Below are 18,488 nucleotides of genomic sequence, written 5' to 3' on the forward strand. Positions count from 1 at the left end.
TGTGAGGGTTCTTCCACCAGTCAAGGCGTTTTTTGACTACCGAAGGCATGGAGAGTAGTTTGCTTGGTGAGTAAAGACAGTTCTGAGCTACCCCTGGATGCAGCACATGTGAAGTCTCCCATGATTTATTACAAAGGTGCCAGCCGCCATATGTCCCAATAGCTGAAGACAATTTCTGGCCAACGTTTGAGGGTTGACTTGAACTGTAGTGACTTAAGTGGCTAGGGCTATGAACCTGTAAGAAGGGAGAAATGCTTTGGCTGTTACTGCATCGAGGTAAGCTCCTACGAACTCCAGTCGTTGTACTAGGGTTAAGGTGAACTTTTGTATGTTTAATTGTAGTCCCAGTCTGAGAAATAGGTCTACAGCCCTCTGAGTGGCCATCGAAGCTTCGTTGAAGGACTGCCCTTTGAGCAAGCAATCACTGAAATATGGGAAAATCAGAGTTCCTTGTTTGCGAAGATGAGCCATTACCAGAGAAAGAACTTTTGAGAACACTCTGGTCACAGACTAGAGACCAGACGGGAGCACCATGTATTGAAAATGCTCTTGACCCAGAGTGACGCATAGCAACCTTCTGTGGGAGTGCTGGATTGCTATATGAAAGTAAAATCTTGAAGACTGAGGACCAGTCCCCTTGGTCCAATGATTGAATTATTGCTGCAAGAGTTACCATTTTGAACCTCTGAATCTTTACAAATCTGTTGAGTAATCTTAGCTCTAGAATAGGTCTCCAACTGCCATTCTTTTTTGGAATCAGGAACTACCTGGAATACAATCTCCTCCCTCTGTGTTGTGTGGGAAAATAGAGAGTTACCTTTTCATAACTGTTGTTCTTTGAGATGTGTTGCTCATGTCCATTCCATTGTAGGTGTGTGTACTTGCCACATTCACTGGTGCTGGAAGTCTCTCCTTGAGTGCTATCCGTAGGGGAGAAGCACGTATATGCACCAGTATAAAGGGTGCCACCAGCTCACCCCACTCTCAGTTCCTTCTTGCCAGAAACTACAACAGCAGGGAAGGAGGGAGGATCATGGAATGGACATGAGCAACACATTTCGAAGAACAGTTACAAAAAGGTAATTATCTTTTCTTCAAGTGCTTGCTCATGTCCATTCCTTTGTAGGTGACTCCCAAGCAGTACCACCGGAGGGAGGGAGGAGTTAATGGACACGTCGATTGCAACACAGCTCTGTCAAAGCCATCATCATCTCTGGCCTGCTGAGTGATGGCACGATGCATCGTGAATGTGTGTACTGAAGACCATGTCACGGCCCTGCATATATCCTGGATAGGGACATGTGCCAGGAAGGCACCTGAAGACGCCTGTGCCCTTGTCAAATGGGCCTTCGCTACCGGTGGAGGCACAGCTTGTGCAAACTTGTAACAAGTACAGATGCAGGTGGTGATCAAATTCGAAATTCTCTGAGAGGACACTGAAAGGCCCTTCATCCTGTCAGCTATTGGGATAAAGAGCTGGGCTGATCTGCAGAAGAGCTTGGTGCACTCCAGGTAGAACACCAGGGCACGCCTGACATCTAGAGTGTGCAGCCGCCTCTCCTCACTGATCATGTGAGGCTTTGGACAGAACACCGAGAGCAAAATATCTTGGGTTGACATGGAAGTGCGACAACACCTTAGGCAGGAAGGCCGGGTGAGGCTACAGCTGGACCTTGTCTTTGTAGAATACCGTGTATGGGGGCTCTGAAGTGAGGGCTTTAATCTTGGAGACTTGTCTCGTCAAGGTAATCACTACCAGGAATGCAACCTTCGTTGACAGGTGGGAAAGGGAACAAGAAGCCATGGGCTTGAAGGGCGGACCCGTGAGCCTGGAGAGGACTAGGTTGAGATCCCATTGGGGAACCAGATACCGGATCAGAGGAAAGAGCCTTTCAAGGGGGGACAGGAGGTTGGAAAATAACAGGGGAGCAGGATCCAGGACACAGGCTAGAAGGTCGCCCTCAAGCACACCCTCAAAATGCCTGCTTACCACCCGGCTGATTACAGGTGGAGCTTGAGTGAGCAGAGGATGCCGGCTGATGGCTTTGCTGGCACTTATAGCCCTTGTCATTCTTACAGAAGGGCTCCAGCTGAGGTTGGTTCCCAAACCTTTGGATCTGTTGTGGCTTAAACCGATTCTTTGCCAGCCCCGGCGTGTACAGCCCTAGGATGTGCAAGGTAGCCCTTGATTCTTTTAGGCCATACAATTTACTGTCTGTTTGTTCGGAAAACAGTGGCAGGCCACTGAACGGGAGGTCCTGGATGGACTGTTGAACCTCCGTCAAAAGGCCTGATGACTGCACCCAGGACACCTGCCTCATGAAATGGCCGAGGCCATGGTCCAGGCCACAGAGACTGCTGCTTTTGATGCCACTTGGAGGACTGCCCTGGCCACTGCCCTATCCTCATTGAGGATAGTCAGGAATTTCTTCCTAGGCTCCTCTGGCAGCGAGTCCATGAACTTGGCCACAGACCGCCAAATATTAAAATTGTAATTGCCAAGCAAGGCCTGATGGTTGGTTACTTTCAGCTGGAGGCTGGATGTAGAATAAATGTTTCTGCCAAAGAGCTCAAGCCTCTTTGCCTCCTTGTTCTTAGGCATCGATCTCAGTTGGCCCTGCCTATTGTGCTCATTGGCTGCCAACACAACCAGTGAGCTTGGGGCAGGGTGGGTATAAAGATACTCATACCCCTTAGCGGGGACATAGTATTTTCGTTCTGCCTTCTTGGAGATGGGGGGCAGTGAGGAGAGTGGCTGCCACAGGGCCTTAGTAATTTTTACCACTCCCTCGTGCACTGGCAATGCCACCCTGGAGGGGGCTGCTGCACTCCATACATTAAACAGGGAATCCGAGGGCTCCGCCAGCTCCTCAGCTTCCAGACCCAGGTTTGAGGTGACCCTCTTCAAGAGCACCTGGTGAGCCTTGGCATCGTCCTGGAGAACTGGGTGAGAGGGCCCCACTATCACCTCATGAGGTGAAGAGGACAAGGAGGCAGGTACAGATGGGTCTGCCAACTCCACCACTTCTGCCAGGGGAGCCTCAGCCGAGGCTGGCTCGCCCTGGGAAGCCCATTCTCATTCCATGTCTGAGTCAGGGGGCGGGCGGGAGACTGTCGCTGATCATCTGTCGGATGCCCGTGAGGCCGACCTATGCCCCTGTGACAGTTGGGGAAATCTCCAGGGGTTCCAGAGTTGCCAGGGGGCAGGCCACAGACTCTGGGGCCATGCTGCCACTGGTGGCCCAGCAGGGAATGTCACTGCCCCCGACAGATGGCCCTGGCCTGCAGGCAGGATCTCCTCCTTGCTGTTGGAGCCCAAGGAGGGCGATACTTATCTGGGGGACCAGGATGATGATGAGGCAGCCTGTCTACCCCGATCCTGTTGGCTCTGGCCCTGGACCTCATTGATGGCTTTCTGTGCCACGATCCCAGTAACCAGCGGCAGCGTTCGGTGGATCATGGACGGTACCCTTGCAATAGATGCCTTACACTTAGCGAGTGACGCTGCTCCATTGAGTGGTAGCGAGTAGACCGACGTGTCTGAGACCGTAGATGCGCCCGCGGTGAACCATGCTGGCATTCTGGCGATGGTGACTGGCGTGTCAACCCTCCGGAGTGGTGCATGAGATGGGAGAGCAGCTTGGGCGTTTCTGGCACCAGGGCTCTGTGGACCAGTGCCATGCCTCTGCGGGTCTGCACCAACCCACTGGCAATCGATGCCTCAAGCCCGAGGAATGCTGCCTGGAGTCCGGGGACCAACACTGGGAACTCTGGCAGGCAAGCCAACCCCTCAGCTGGGGACTGGTGGCGATGTTCAGGCATGTGCTGAGGGGGCACCCCCTGTGGTGGGAAGCAGTGCCGCATTGATGGGGACCGTTGAAAGGGTCCCAACGCAGGTTTACCCCGTGAACAGGGCACCTCACTGGCTGCTGTGGGTGGCACTGGGAGGGACAGAATGTCCTTAGTGGCCTGAAAGGCCTCAGGTATGGATGGCACCGCCAAGTGCCTCTGCTGCTCCCCGAGATGGCAGGCGGGTCTTGGAGTCTGCTCAACCACTCAGCAGGAGTTGGGGCCCGACCTCCATCTGGAGGGGAAGAGCTGCCCCGCATGGGTCTTTGCTCTCCTCCGGCTCTCTCCTTCCCTTTACAGGACATAGGAGAATGCCCCCTCCTGGCCTTTCTTTGCTTTTTAGCTGGTAACGGGGATGGGGATCGGCGCCAGTCTGAGACTGGTGTCGGCAGCATGCTCTGCACCGAGGCCACGGTGCTAGGAGCAGAGTCCAATCTAGTTGGCTCTGCGGCTGGTGCAAGAGTCGACTCCATAAGGAGTGCTCGGAGACAAATGTCCTGCTCCTTTTTGGTCCATGGTCTGAAGTTCTTGCAAATAAGACACTTGTTGCTAATGTGGGTTTCCCCTAAGCACTTCAGACAGCTTCTGTGGAGGATCACTGACTGGCATGGGTTTCTTGCAACAGTCACAAGATTTGAAATCCGGGGCATGCCCCATCCCTAGGCTAAGTCCCGTTTGCGACTAACAAACTATCACTAAGTCTGCACTAAGGGAACTATAAAACTAACAAATTTTTAACTAAATACAAAAATTTCACAACTAGACACAGTTGAGAGGAGTAAGCTTGCCGAAGTAAGGAGACATTCCAGCACCGTTACTGGTGGTAAGTGGTGCCCCTTATACCAGTGCATACGTGCACCACTCCAGAGGGCACCAGAGCTGATCCCCTACGGATACCACTGAGGGAAAAACTTCCAACACCAGTGCATGTGACGAGCACACACACCTACAACAGAGTGGTCATGAGCAAGAAAAATAACTGGTTCTAGAGCACCCAGATTCAGAAGAGAGTCGATTTCCTGTCACAAAAGGTGCTCATGAAAGGGGCCCTGAACAGGGACAGCAAGGGGGATGGGTTGCGGGGAGGGAAGTAAGGTGGATGGAGTATTTTGTTGAAATAATCTCCAACGCTCACTAGTCCGTAGCAATATGTTCCCAGTTCTGACAAAAATGAGAAAGGCAGTCACCGAAGTGAGGGAGACTTGCAGATTCTTGCAGCAGATAAGAATGGGGATGGTAACTCAGCACCTTGACCAATCCATGCAAAACCGTGCTCTGAAGTGTTTCTAACCTCTGTTTGCCAGAAGCAGAGAATGGGTGGTGGGGGATGGATCACTTGATGATTACCTGTTCTGTTCATTCCCTCTGAAGCACCTGGCATCGGCCACTGTCAGAAGACAGGACACTGGGCTATATGGACCATTGGTCTGGCCCAGTATGGCGGTACTTATGTTTTAATCAGTCAAATCTGGTGTTTCAAAATTGTGGGTTGTGAGGTCAATGCCTGAAAAGTAGTTGGTCTCTTCTTCTGAACTGCTGTCCCTTACATTGAGGTTCGTAACGATTCTGGGAGGAATCAGATCTCTGTGCCATTTGGGACCTACTGAACTTTCTTTTTTGTGCAGGGGTGTAAATTCCCAGAGAACGCAAGGTGGCTCTAGAGCATAGTCAGCCTGCTGTGATAATCACCTGGAATTGCTCCTTCTGGTCTGTTGGAAGATGCTCAAAAAAGGCATTTAACTTTGAATGGTTAGTATGGTTGTATTTCACCATGATGGCTTGATAACAGGCAATCCTAAATCGTAAGGAAGCCAATGTGTATGACTTACAGCCAAATAAATCAAGATGTGTTAAATCTGTATCATATCAATTTAGCATGGTGCTGTCAACCATGTTCATTCACAGCACCAACCACAAGAGAGTTGGGGGATGGGTGCGAAAAATAAAAATTCAGAGTCCTTGGAGGGAACGTAATTTTTTGTCTGCCCTCTTATGGGTGGATGGTACTGTGGTTGGAGTATGCCAAATTATTTTTGCAGGGTCTAAGAAGGCCTCACTAACAGGTAGTGCAATGCCGGCAGATGATGAAGTGTGCAGAGTATCAAGTAATTTATGTGCAATTCCTTAACCCCTACCAGTGGAATTTGCAAGGGGTCCACTATCCTTTTAATGAGGACCTGGAACAGTTTAAAATCATCAGCCAAGGACAATGGAGAAGGCATTTCAGCTTCATCTGAGGAGGAGAAAGGGCAATCTGTCCAATCTTGCTTCCTGCCCCTCAAAGATCTCCACTTGTGGATCAGGAACCTTAGAAAGAGAGGCTGGTGAGAACTGTCTGCTCTTCTCCTGGTAAGAAAAACTAGGGCCCTGGAGAATTGCTGTAAGGGTTCAAGGGTCCCAGTATGGCTACTGAGGTGGTACATAAGGCATGGGTGCAGGCACCCAAGTGTGTCCATACCAGTATGGTGGAGCACATCTCTCACAAGGATAGTCCGACACCTTAGAGGTCTCGGGATAGAAAGTTCCTTGATAATGGAAGGGAAAGCCTCAGACAGAAATGTGAGAAAATGATGAAAAGTCCCCATCCTCCTCCTCCTCACTTGGTAGAGATAGGCATAGATTCCGTCGGTACTGGGCAATCTCTGTGAACGAGAAGTGGTTGGTACCAAGAATGGGTCGGTGCCAAATAGGGGAGATTCAGGTGTTTGTTACTGCCAAGTCCCAAGAAAATCAAAACTCTTGCAGTATTGAACAGTGTACGGTATCAAAGAGGCAAGTTGGGCAGGAGTAACTGTGGCAGAAGGCACAGACAGTACCAAAGGTCTCATGCTCTCCGATGAATGACCAGTAGGTGTCGATCTGGTCTTTTGTGGAGCTGACGTGCTGGATACTGAGGACCTAGTAGACTCTGTCAGTACCAATTTAGAAGAGCAGGTCATCTACTCTCTGCCACTCCTATCACCTGATGGTACTGAGCTTCCCGAGCTGGAATCCTTAGAGTCCTTAGGCTTGCTGGTGGTCACAGTACCTGAGGAACCTGCAGCCTCGTCAGAAATCACAGACTATCAGGGTTGGAAGGGACCTCAGGAGGTCATCTAGTCCAACCCCCTGCTCAATCAGTAGGTGCCAAAGTGAGTGTCTGAATCTGATACCATCTCTTTGAGGTGGATTCTCTATCCAGAAGACCACTTTCTAGAGTCTTTTTGAGAGGATTCCATAGATTTCCTCTTCAATACTCTAGAGGCGTGCTGTGCCGAGGTTTAAGTGATAGACCTTGTCAAGGTTCCTCCCCCACTCTGAACTCTAGGGTACAGATGTGGGGACCTGCATGAAAACCTCCTAAGCTTACTTTCACCAGCTTAGGTTAAAACTTCCCCAAGGTACAAATTAATTTTATCCCTTGTCCCTGGATCTCCACTGCCACCACCAAACTCTAACTGTGTTTACTGGGAAATGTAATTTGGACACGTCTTTCCCCCCCAAAATCCTCCTAACCCTTGCACTCCTCTTCCTGGGAAAGGTTTGGTAAAAATCCTCACCAATTTGCATACGTGACCACAGACCCAAACCCTTGGATCTGAGAACAAAGAAAAAGCATTCAGTTTTCTTACAAGAAGACTTAATAGAAGTAAAGAAATCCCCTCTGTAAAATCAGGATAGTAGATACCTTACAGGGTAATTAGATTCAAAACATAGAGAATCCCTCTAGGCAAAACCTTAAGTTACAAAAAAGACACACAGACAGGAATAGTCATTCTATTCAGCACAGTTCTTTTCTCAGCCATTTAAAGAAATCATAATCTAACACATACCTAGCTAAATTACTTACTAAAAGTTCTAAGACTCAATTCCTGTTCTATCCCTGGCAAAAGCAGCATACAGACAGACACAGACCCTTTGTTTCTCTCCCTCCTCCCAGCTTTTGAAAGTATCTTGTCTCCTCATTGGTCATTTTGGTCAGGTGCCACCGAGGTTACCTTTAGCTTCTTAACCCTTTACAGGTGAGAGGATTTTTCCTCTGGCCAGGATGGATTTTAAAGGGGTTTACCCTTCCCTTTATATTTATGATAGACCTGTTCGAAGACCGTTGTATGGTGGGGTGGCCCCTGGCTGGAGCAAACCCTCCATCATAAGGAGACATAGTTTAAGTTCCTGGTTCTTTCTGGCCCTCAACTTCAATTTCAGACAGAAATTACACTTTTGGGGAACATGTGACTCCCCAAGGCAACGGACACACCGGGAGCATCTGTCACTGATTGGGACAGCCTCTCGGCACGAAAGGGAACTTTTAAACCCAGGAGAATCAGGCATACCCTCAGCATACCATAAAATCTCCTATCTGAGGCGCAAGCGCACGTAGAACAGAGCACCCATAAGAAACACTACTTGACGAAGACAAGGTTTTCTAGTAAAGCCAGATGACCCTTACCAATCCATGATCTAATTTACACATTCAGAAGTGGACAGGTAGAGTTTTACCTTCTGGGACCCCAGGTACTTTGTGATTCCATGGCCTGTTCTCACAAAATGCTTTAGATGTATTTTATTCTGGTTCACAGAAGATTGTTAATGTCATACCTTTCCAACTGTTTCTGATGTTTCTCCTCTCTAGCTTGGGCCTTCATCTGTTGCACTTCAATTGTATCAGGCTTTCTCCTCCTCATGTACAGTTCATGATTTCCCATACACAATGCCAAAATCCGCTTATTAATTCTCAGACGAGGTGCATAAAAAACAAAATCCTAGCAACAAAATATTTTAAGTTTAATTTAAGTGCAGCTCTTACAGTCTAAAAATCTAGAATTTAAGCTAAAATCAATGCATTATATGTTTGGATTTGTAAGATTAAATATAATTTTACAGCAATCTTGACATTTTATCTCTTGCCAGTCCAATGGCAGAAATCTATAGCAGTGTTCCCCAAATGATGGGTCCTGATCCCCACAATGAGTTGAAGAAAGATTGTAAAATGGGCCATGAGCCTGGCATGGAAAGGAGGCCCAGGGAATGAGGGGGAAGTGAGCCTACACCGCACTCACCCTGCAGTGGAAGCTCTTGTCCTACATGGCTGGGCCAAGCTCCCCACTTGGGGCATTGCAACCTGGTCTACAGGGTCACAGAGCCGCTCAGTTTGGTCCAGTCACCCCTCCACTGTGAAGTGAATGCGGGTTGGGCCTACTTTCCAACTCAAACCCCATGGGCCTCCCCTCTGCACTGAGCTGGGATTAGGGTTGTGGTGCCCCTTCAGAGGTACAAGGAGAAGGATGCTGGCCTATGATTTTGGAACCCCAACCCCCAAATTTGGACCCTAGGTAAATCTCTCACACACAAAAAAGATTAAAAAAGCAGTTCATGGGTCACCTTAGCAAAAAGTTTGGGAACCACTGATCTACAGGACTACCAGCTGAAAGAACTATCAATGTTATGAAAACAGTGGGAGAATATTCACTGTTTACTTTAATATTTTGGCTAATTCATGAAGTTTAATTTTGTGCCCCAACCTATACTTCAGAAGGAAGATGCTGCAGTGGTGGACAGCAGCAAAAAGTTGTAAGAAAACTGGGAAAAAGCAGAACTGTAACTTTAAGGGATACTGTACAGCAGCTGTCCAACCTGCACTAATGTATTAGTGGAAAAATATCCCAAAATCATCCAAACAATATCCAAAATGTGGATAAGACAAGAACAAGATAAAAATAGCATATTCTCTCTATACTTTAAAATGAACATTTCCTTTTGATTATGCGTTATTCCACAACTGAGAAGTCTAAGTAATTGAGAGGGGCTCTTGGTGCCATTTACACAGCAGACAAGAGCTAGTGCTTATGCAAAAGTGTCAGAGCATGTTAGATCATATTTAAAATCCTCATACATAAAGAAAAATATCCCACAGACTTTACTTACAGGGGCCTTTTTGTCAATCGGCTTTATGACAAACTTTTTGTCATTAAATGAGATGTTTCTGATTTCACTCCAAGGGAAACCAATCTTGGGTGTCAACCTTCAAAAAACAAAACAAAACCAAAAAACTATTTTTAAATCAAAGGCACAAAAATATGCATTTCCACCAAATATTTAAATCTATCTTTATTAACTTTGTATTGTTTTTTCAGTCACACTTTATATGTTATGGGTACATTACCAAACAGTTAATGAAGCAATGATAAATAGTTAACAGATGTTTTAATTAATGTTTAATTGTTACAGATAGTTAGTTACACAGTGTACGGAATCAAAAGTTTCCTTATAACTATAGCACCTTCTACTGATGTGCTCATATCCTTTAATCTTTAACACATACTATTCATGTTATAAGACTGGTACAAAAATCAATAATTTATTGCCCCTTTATAAACAATTAGAAGTATACCTGTTATAAAATGAGTGACTGTTTTCACAAAAAGAAACACTCAAAAGTCTGTCACTATAACAAAGACAGAAGTTAAATCATCTTCCTTAAGTAATTTTGCATTTTGATTAAAGTTAGTTGTGCAATTTGAGTTGCTACACTGATTCCCATAATTCAACGTAAACTTCATCCCCTGCATTGTTTTCAGTTAAACATTCGGATATAATTTTTACCAGAAATAGTTGGAACATGTGGTGCATTGCATTACATCAATGATGAATATTTTTCTCAACTGGACTAGAAGTCTTTTCCATTTACATTACAGTATCACAATTACAAACACGAGCAGCAGTTAGCAACTGAAGATGTATTTCAGATCAGAAAGAGGTATTTCTTTCTATTTCATCGCCCTAAATGAATATTTCCTCCAACTCTTAGAAGCTACAGTGCCATCTAATGGCAATTTAGGTTTGCCAGGGATACTCTCAGGGACTACATTTATTAGTTTGAAGGCAGATATTTTGAATGTAGATGGTATTGGCTATGTGATGTTGAGCTCACAATGTTTAATTTAGAAAATTCATGATGACTTTGTTTGCTAGTATCGTGATTCTAAAGAGTCGCTTTATTATATATTCTTTCTATATCTGAAATGATGGGGAAAGAGAACAAAGGAGGAATGGGGGGACAGAAAGCTTCTCTGACCTCCTAAACAGAACAAGATGTTTCAATCTATTAACAGTTTTCTTTGAATAAAAAAATTACACTTTATCCAAGTGCAGCTTTGTTCTACAAGCTCTGCTTTTAATTGTAGCTATTACAAATAAAATGCTTCCTATTTTAAGAGTACTTCCACTTCCGCCATACTAACAAGATGTCGTCCTTGTTGTTACTCTCACTGAAGAGAGTGGGAAGCACAGAGAGCATCCATACAAAAAAACAATTTGTAAGCCACTCACTCAATCTCCAAAATGTGGAAGTCCAAACTGAAACCCACAAAGTGGGAGTAAATTCCCCTTTAATTTGAGAGGAATTCAAAAACCTCCACTAGTGAACTTTTCTTCCACTTTCTCTCTCTTGTTATTTAGTCTGTAACATATTTGGGAGAAAACTGTCTCTTATTACATGTATGTACAGTGCCTAACACAATGGGGTCCTAATTTCTGTTGGGACACTATTATAATAATACACATAATAAAAACAACTTACTTGTCATCATGCTCATAAATATTCAGACCCAAAGCATCAACACCTAGCCACAATTCAGTACCCTTTTTATTCTTTATTTCAAAGTAGTTGACTCCATACATTTCCAGATCTTGTGCAATCTTGAGGTATTCCATCATAGAATCTTCCCTGATGAGAGAAGATAGGGTAACTAAGACAAACGAAAATAAATGATGTATATGAGTGGAGAAACTAAAGAATGCCTAAATTTGACACTTCAAGTTAATAATTTTATTTAATTCCTCTTGAGGAATTCACCTGGAATTCTATTTGGGTACTTATACAGCTGTCATCACCATAGTATTGAGTTCCTCACAATCATTAAATTTTATCCTCAAACACCACTGTGAGCTAGGGAAGTATTACATCCATTTTACAGATGGGGAATGGAGGCACAGGATAGATAACTAACTTGCCCAACATCACAACCCAAGTCTAGTGCCCTATCTAGGTCATCCTTCCTGTCTGATCTGGATGGGGGGGGGGGGGAAGGAGGGAGTGTTAAACAAAACCAAAATAATTTGAAATACCTCCCCACCCCCAAAACTTAAGCTACATGGGACAATTTCTGCATAATTACCTTAACATCCCTCTGTGTTCTTCATGCCAGTTCTGTATTCTTTCTTCCCACTGTTCTTTTGTCAGTTTGTGCTGTTCTAGAACACTGTCAATAAAAGAGGCTGCTATGAAATGAAACTGACAAATGATCTGATCCATAAAATACACAAATAGTTATAAGCTCTATACCTGAACTTAATACATAATATTTATGCCAAATAAAAAAGGTTAACAGATTCAGGGTAAAATATTTAACTGGCATTTTCATTAATACACACTTTATAAAATTCGATTTTCAAAGTACTCCAAGATGTCTAAAAGCGTGAAATAAATCATTTGAGGGGAAAAAACCACCCCAGTTTTAGTTTTAACAATTGTTTAAACTTTCACTGTGACACAAGCATATCCATGCATAATTTTAATTCATAGCTTCAGCCATTTAAATCTGTGGGATACAGATACTGGGTTTGAATATGAACTAGACAAAATACAGAACAGAAAACTTTCCAACTCTTATAGCATGAATTAAAGAACTCCTATACATCCACAAATACACCCAAACTTTTCAGTTTATTCCTAGAACTAAACCACCAGTTCTGCTGTTAGCTGGAAGAGAATGTGGGAGTACTTGCAAAAGAAACAAGACTAGGTTTCAGGATTTAAACTAATAATGTCACAAGCAGTTTTTAAACTTAAGGCTTGTTCATGTTAGCTACAGTCATGGACATGTGTTTCAACCTCTTAGAACATATAAGCATAATACAGCAACATGGCCTGGCACAGCAACAGCAGAAACCAAGTGCACAATATAAGGAACTGTTGTTTATTTATGTTAGTTAGTTACTAAGATTAAAAGTCTTTGTATGTCTTCTTAAAAGTTAAACCACAGAAAGTTCTCTCTCACTTTTAGTCCACATAGCTAACTTTTTTAACATTCCTGTAGAAACTGTTTTAAAGGGTGACTGGTCAGAAGAGACAGTGCAGAAGTAATCTTACTGAAGAGATCAGCTCAATTGAGTTCCAGCTCTTCCTTGTTATTGACAAAAGTAACATTTACTACTTTTTTTCTCAAAAAGAAAAGGAGTACTTGTGGCACCTTAGAGACTAACCTAACTAAGACTAACTCTAAGGTGCCACAAGTACTCCTTTTCTTTTTGCGAATACAGACTAACACGGCTGTTACTCTGAAATCTACTTTTTTTCCTCTTTCTAGCACCATTCAACGATGGGTCAGTGAACTGGATTCTGTTTTGCCTCACACACCAATAATTCAATTCATACAATACAATTCAAGTACTGACCGTTGCTGGTGACAATACAGATGTTAGAATAAAACAGAACTTGACCATCATACCCAGGGCAGAGTTTCCAGTGCTGGTTGTTAAAAAGTACATCTGAACTGAAGACAAACAGGATGTCTGAATTTTAAATTAAGCATATTTCATCTGGAGCTCACCTACAGACAAAACTGACCAAACAATCCAATTATCACAGTTACTTTTCAAAAAAAGACCACACTTTGGAGTCTGAATAGTAAGCTTGTCCAAGCTTTAATCTTGTACAAAATAAACGTCAACATACTTAAACTTGCTTTTCTTTTTGAGAAAGGCTTTCAATATTAGAATATTTAAAACTGTTAAATAAGTATGTCGCTGGGTCTCAGGTAATACTGCAATACATACACTCCAGGCCTCTACTGTGCAAGGCACCACACACACACACACACACACGCACGCAAAAAAGATTATCTCTGCCCCAAAGAGCTTTCAATTTAAGTAACAGATCTTACTATAGTGAGCACCAGTCATGGCCATTCTTATTAAGCCTGCAAGACACTTTCTGTTAAGTTTCTGGTTTTCACGTGCTGACATCAACACTAGAATTTCATGTTTAGTTCACAAGTTTTCCATCACAGTGATCTCTTCCCCAAAATAAATTTGTTCATAAAAAAATAAAGCAAAATCCAGCCACCTGATTTTGAATTATGGGTAACTGAAAGCAACTTTAGCTACTTAAAAACGATCCTTTTACTTGTTTGAGTTGGGGCTAGGGGCGGAAACTTGATTTGGAAAATAGTTCGGAGCATTTGAAAACTGAATTCTGAGCAGGTACAATATATTTTTATTAGGTCAAGAGATGAACAATTGGATGCATTGTACACAACTATTTAAAAATGCACACTTTTCAAATCTACTTAAGATGGCAGCAGTCTGATATTTCTATCTCTCAACCTACAGCTCTCCAACAACCTTCGTATCCCTACCGTTTCAAAATGTAAGTGAGGCACACAGAGATGGTTGGTTTGTTTTTTGTTTTTTTTCGTCTTTTAAAATGATCTGAAGCCATAAATGGTTTATATATCTTAAGAGTCTAAAAAGTACAGGGAGATGAGCAGTCCCTTGTCATTGTCCTTAAGTCTGGCCCTGAACTTAACACAAAAACTAGAGAAACACATTATAGTATATACATACAGAGAAGCAGCATGAAATGCCTTGACTGTGCCAATCTGGCCAAAAATATCCTGGGTAATCATTGAAATCTTATACGTGAGCAGTCCTAGTAGCTCCATATTTTCTAGGTTGAAACTACTATTTATTAAGAGTAGAAAGCCTAAAATTAGACAGACATGCTTGGTTTTGTTTCACAAGCCCAGTTCGCACTGCCCTCTCATACCATACTTCTGTTGCTTGCTCTACCAGAGTTTAAAGTTTCCACAAATTTTAATCATAGAATTCATGTAAATACCATTTGAAACTGGCTGCTCAAGAGAACAAAGCGGGCAGAGTAGAGGGATATTGAGAAATACATGTACCAGCGATAACGTCACACAAACATGTAACTGAAAATAAACCCTGGGTTGTTTGTTGATTAGCCAACTGAACTCAAATTTTTATTCACCTTACGGCTTGTAGCACTCTCCTGTCCTCCAATTTGGTGGCATGAACAGGAACATTACCTCCAAGTATACACTTGTTTACTGCATTGTTTTAAGTAGCAGTAGTAAGAATCTTCCTGTGCTACCCACACAAAGAGCACTAGCATAACTATATATTATGATTATGGGCATTAGTGTTCTAATACTTTTTGATTGCTAATATGTACAGGAAAACACAATGCTATAGACATGCTCAGAAACCATATTATAATCTCAATCTTAACAGGCCGTAAGTTTTTAGGTAGGATGCCAGGAGAAGCTCTCTTTTTTTAGAGTGTTAAACTTTGTTTAGCCTTGTGTTTTTATTAGAAAGCATTTAGATTTCTTTGGAAAAATATGTTTTTATAAAAAGTTAAGTAACTTAGCGTAAGTTACAAAAAAGGGGAAGAAGTACCAGAAAAAAATCCAAAATTTCAAGAGATGAAAAATAAATGTGAAATAAGGAATAGAGTCAGGCAAATAATTGATTTTTCAGTTCACTGGTAGTTCTGAAAAATGAGAACAAGTATTCTGTTCAGCTCAAACAATCAAACACACACTGGAAAATTTTGATGAATCAAAAACATCTGTTCTGGGGAGAATAAAACATTGTCATTCTGACTAACTATGAGGTGCCACTATGAATTACTCCTGAGGGCATTCTGCGCCAAAAAATTAAAAATTTTGCACAGAATTATTTTAAAATTCTGCAAATTTTATTTGTCAAATAAATGTGGAGACTCCACCATGGCACTGAGGAGCACAGGCCACGCAGAGGTAGGAGATCACTATGCAGCTCTCCTCCAGGACACAGACTCAGCAGTGAGGCTACCTGCCCACACCAGATGCACCAGGTGTAGACAGGCCGGCTCAGCAAGGTAGGATCCAAGTGTGGAGGGGCTTAGCATGGGGGGGGGATCCAAGTGTGGGTTAAAAGGATTCTGTGCAGGGCAATCTGGGTGCAGGTGGCTTAGTGGGGGAATCCAGGTGTGGGGGGGGATCTGGATGCACAGGTACTAGTTGGGAGGTTCTGGGTGCAACAGTAATGGGACTCTGCAGGGGAGACCAGGTGAAGGTGGTTGGGGCTCAGTGGGGGGCGGGGTCCAGATACTGGGGAAGTGGGGTGGGGATCGGGGTGGCTTGTTAGGGTGCTCCAGGTGCAGGGGGAGCAGGGCTTATTGGGAGGAGGTTCTGAATGCAGGGGGGTGAGGCTCGGCAGGACGGTCTGGGTATGAAGGGGTCAGGTGGATGGGGGAGCAGCTCCCTGTACAGGGATCCCTCCCCCTGCAGCTGAGGAGCGATGGGTGCAGGAAGCAGGGAAGAGTTTGCAGAGCATCCTGCAGCTGGGGGAGAAATCTGGGGGTGGGTCTGACCTGGCCCTGGATGCTGTGCAGAGAAAGAGGAAGTTCCGTCCTCACCAGCCCAGCCCAGCGCAAGGGTAGGAGCCACCAGCTGGGTCTTCCCCAGTCCCACCCCCTGCCCCACAGTGATTTGCCTCTGCCAGCTGCCCTGGGCACCTGAAACATACTGCTGGGGAGGGTCACATGACTGCTCTTGTGGCTTCCCTTTGCTTTCCTGTGAGAAAGTCATTTTTCTGTGGGGAAGCAAAGAAATCTGTAGGAGACAAATTCTGCACATGCGCAGCAGCGCAAAATTCCTCCAGGAGTATATGAACAACAATACAGTCAGTCACTGGACTAGGGAAAGGGTCAGAATATCTGTAAGCTGATGGTTAAGGCACTCACCAAGGATGTGAGAGAGAAGTTCACATCGCTGCTTCAAGAACTACTTAATTATTTTTAGAAAGTGAAGAAGCTTGATCAGGAGAGGCAAAGAGACCAACGCTAGCATATTCCATAGCTCAGCGGCTAGAGCACACTCCTACAATGTAGATACCCAAGTTCATATCCCTTCTCCACATCAGGCAGAGGGGGTGTTACCCGGGGTTCTTTCAACCCAAAGTTCTTGGTAACTTTTACTCTGTGTGAGGTGGTGTCAGGAAACAAATCAGGGATGCCACAGCCATCCGACCGATAGATGGCTGGCACAAACAGGACAACATGAGTGCTTTCTCTTAAAGCTAAACTTTACTTAGTCTCAAGCACTTACACACATCCACAACAGGTTAGTAAAACACCCCCAAACCATGATAATTACTGAAGCTGAGTGTGGCTCTCGAGTGGCACAGTGGCAGGTGGGGAACACAAGATGCATCCAGAGGGAGAGTCCAGTCCTGAAGTGTCACACTACCTCAAACTTTTCCCCCTTATTTATACATTAGTAATAGAATGACATATCCCTTAAAGAAAACTTGTTAAGCAAGCAGTTCCAATGGGCGAGCAAGAGGCTCCTTCTGATTACTGATTAACCAGGTGTGGGTTTTTCCAGAGTTTGCAACCTTGAGGCCCCAATAGACATTCCTGGGGCACATCCTGCTCTTCTAAAATGCATGTATCAGCAACTTCAACACAATTCTTATCAGGAAGGACATGGGGTCAAGCTGCCCTTTCTGTGGCACTCGAAACCCCCTCCCCTCTTGCCTTGGTCAAGCTGAGTTTGCTACATGGCCACTTTATGGCCTGCTGACTTGGCTGCTTTTAGCAATAAACCATAGTGGTTTCAGGCACTTTACTGGTTTGCTGACATCTCCCCGTACAGTTGGAGCTGAACACAGGTCTCCTACATCCCAGGTTAGTGCCCTAACAATTGGGCTAATAGTTATAAGGAGGGCATCACCACCACTAGTGCCCCATCAACATTTTTTGGCACATTCATGTCAAATTCACTAGTAGTTTCAGGTCTACCAAAACTGAATATTTTGGCAAATAAACTATTCAAAATATTTTGCCCAGCTCTATTAAGAAATCCCATTGATTTGCAAACTGGATGTTTCCAATATTTATTCACAGAAGGCATTGATTCCAGAGAAGAGGTAGGAAAGTGAATTATATATCACTTTAATATAAACTCATTGGAACACAGAGGAAGTTGCTCGACTAAATATGTGCAGTTACCTCAAGACATAGCTGAAGAGTTACAAAAAATTCAGTTCTCACAAGAACTGTACAATTCTGGTGCCTACTCTTCACTACTCAAAGCCAAAATGATCTCCTCCTTTACTCCTAAATTTTACCAATAAAACAAACACTCACTTCAGAGAACTACCACCACCACATGGCCTAACATTAAAGAGAAGATGAATTATATTATTGAAGAAACTGATACTCGGATTTTAAAAGCTAAAAAAATGTTTCATTAGCAAGTTTACAATTCTGCAGCATCCATAAAGCAGCTGCAGTTTCCCACTTACCGCTGAGGGAGAAGTCTGTCATTGGCCAAGTAGCCTAGTTTATGAATCTCCTTATTGTAATCTCCATACTTAGCTTGGACAGCATAGGAAGCCAGTAGAACTGCAGTTTCTGGTGGACAATAGATTTCATCATTTAAAATGGCTTCTTTGACTTGCAGGAAGAACAGTCTCTGAGTTATTTCCTGGATTAACTCCTCAGATACATCCTCAGGAAAAAACTTAGCCCTGAACTTAAACTGCAGAGGATTTTCTTTCCTTACATCTTGCTGTGTTACCTGAAA

The 18,488-nt window shown here is 43.9% G+C and overlaps 1 protein-coding gene across 1 annotated transcript in view; it reads right to left on the reverse strand.

Moving 5' to 3' along the window:
* Positions 1 to 18,488, reverse strand: part of RDX (radixin) — a 94,817-nt gene that overhangs the window by 14,998 nt on the left and 61,331 nt on the right. Inside the window, exons 5-9 of the mRNA XM_074957778.1 lie at positions 18,208 to 18,482; positions 12,006 to 12,089; positions 11,408 to 11,554; positions 9,754 to 9,850; positions 8,428 to 8,591 (exon numbers count right to left, since the gene is read on the reverse strand). Of these exons, the coding sequence (XP_074813879.1) occupies positions 8,428 to 8,591; positions 9,754 to 9,850; positions 11,408 to 11,554; positions 12,006 to 12,089; positions 18,208 to 18,482 (767 nt within the window). The remainder of the gene's footprint in view (positions 1 to 8,427; positions 8,592 to 9,753; positions 9,851 to 11,407; positions 11,555 to 12,005; positions 12,090 to 18,207; positions 18,483 to 18,488) is intronic.

The sequence above is a fragment of the Natator depressus genome, chromosome 1 (genome assembly GCF_965152275.1).
Source record: "Natator depressus isolate rNatDep1 chromosome 1, rNatDep2.hap1, whole genome shotgun sequence".
In the NCBI taxonomy this organism is placed as follows: Eukaryota; Metazoa; Chordata; order Testudines; family Cheloniidae; genus Natator; species Natator depressus.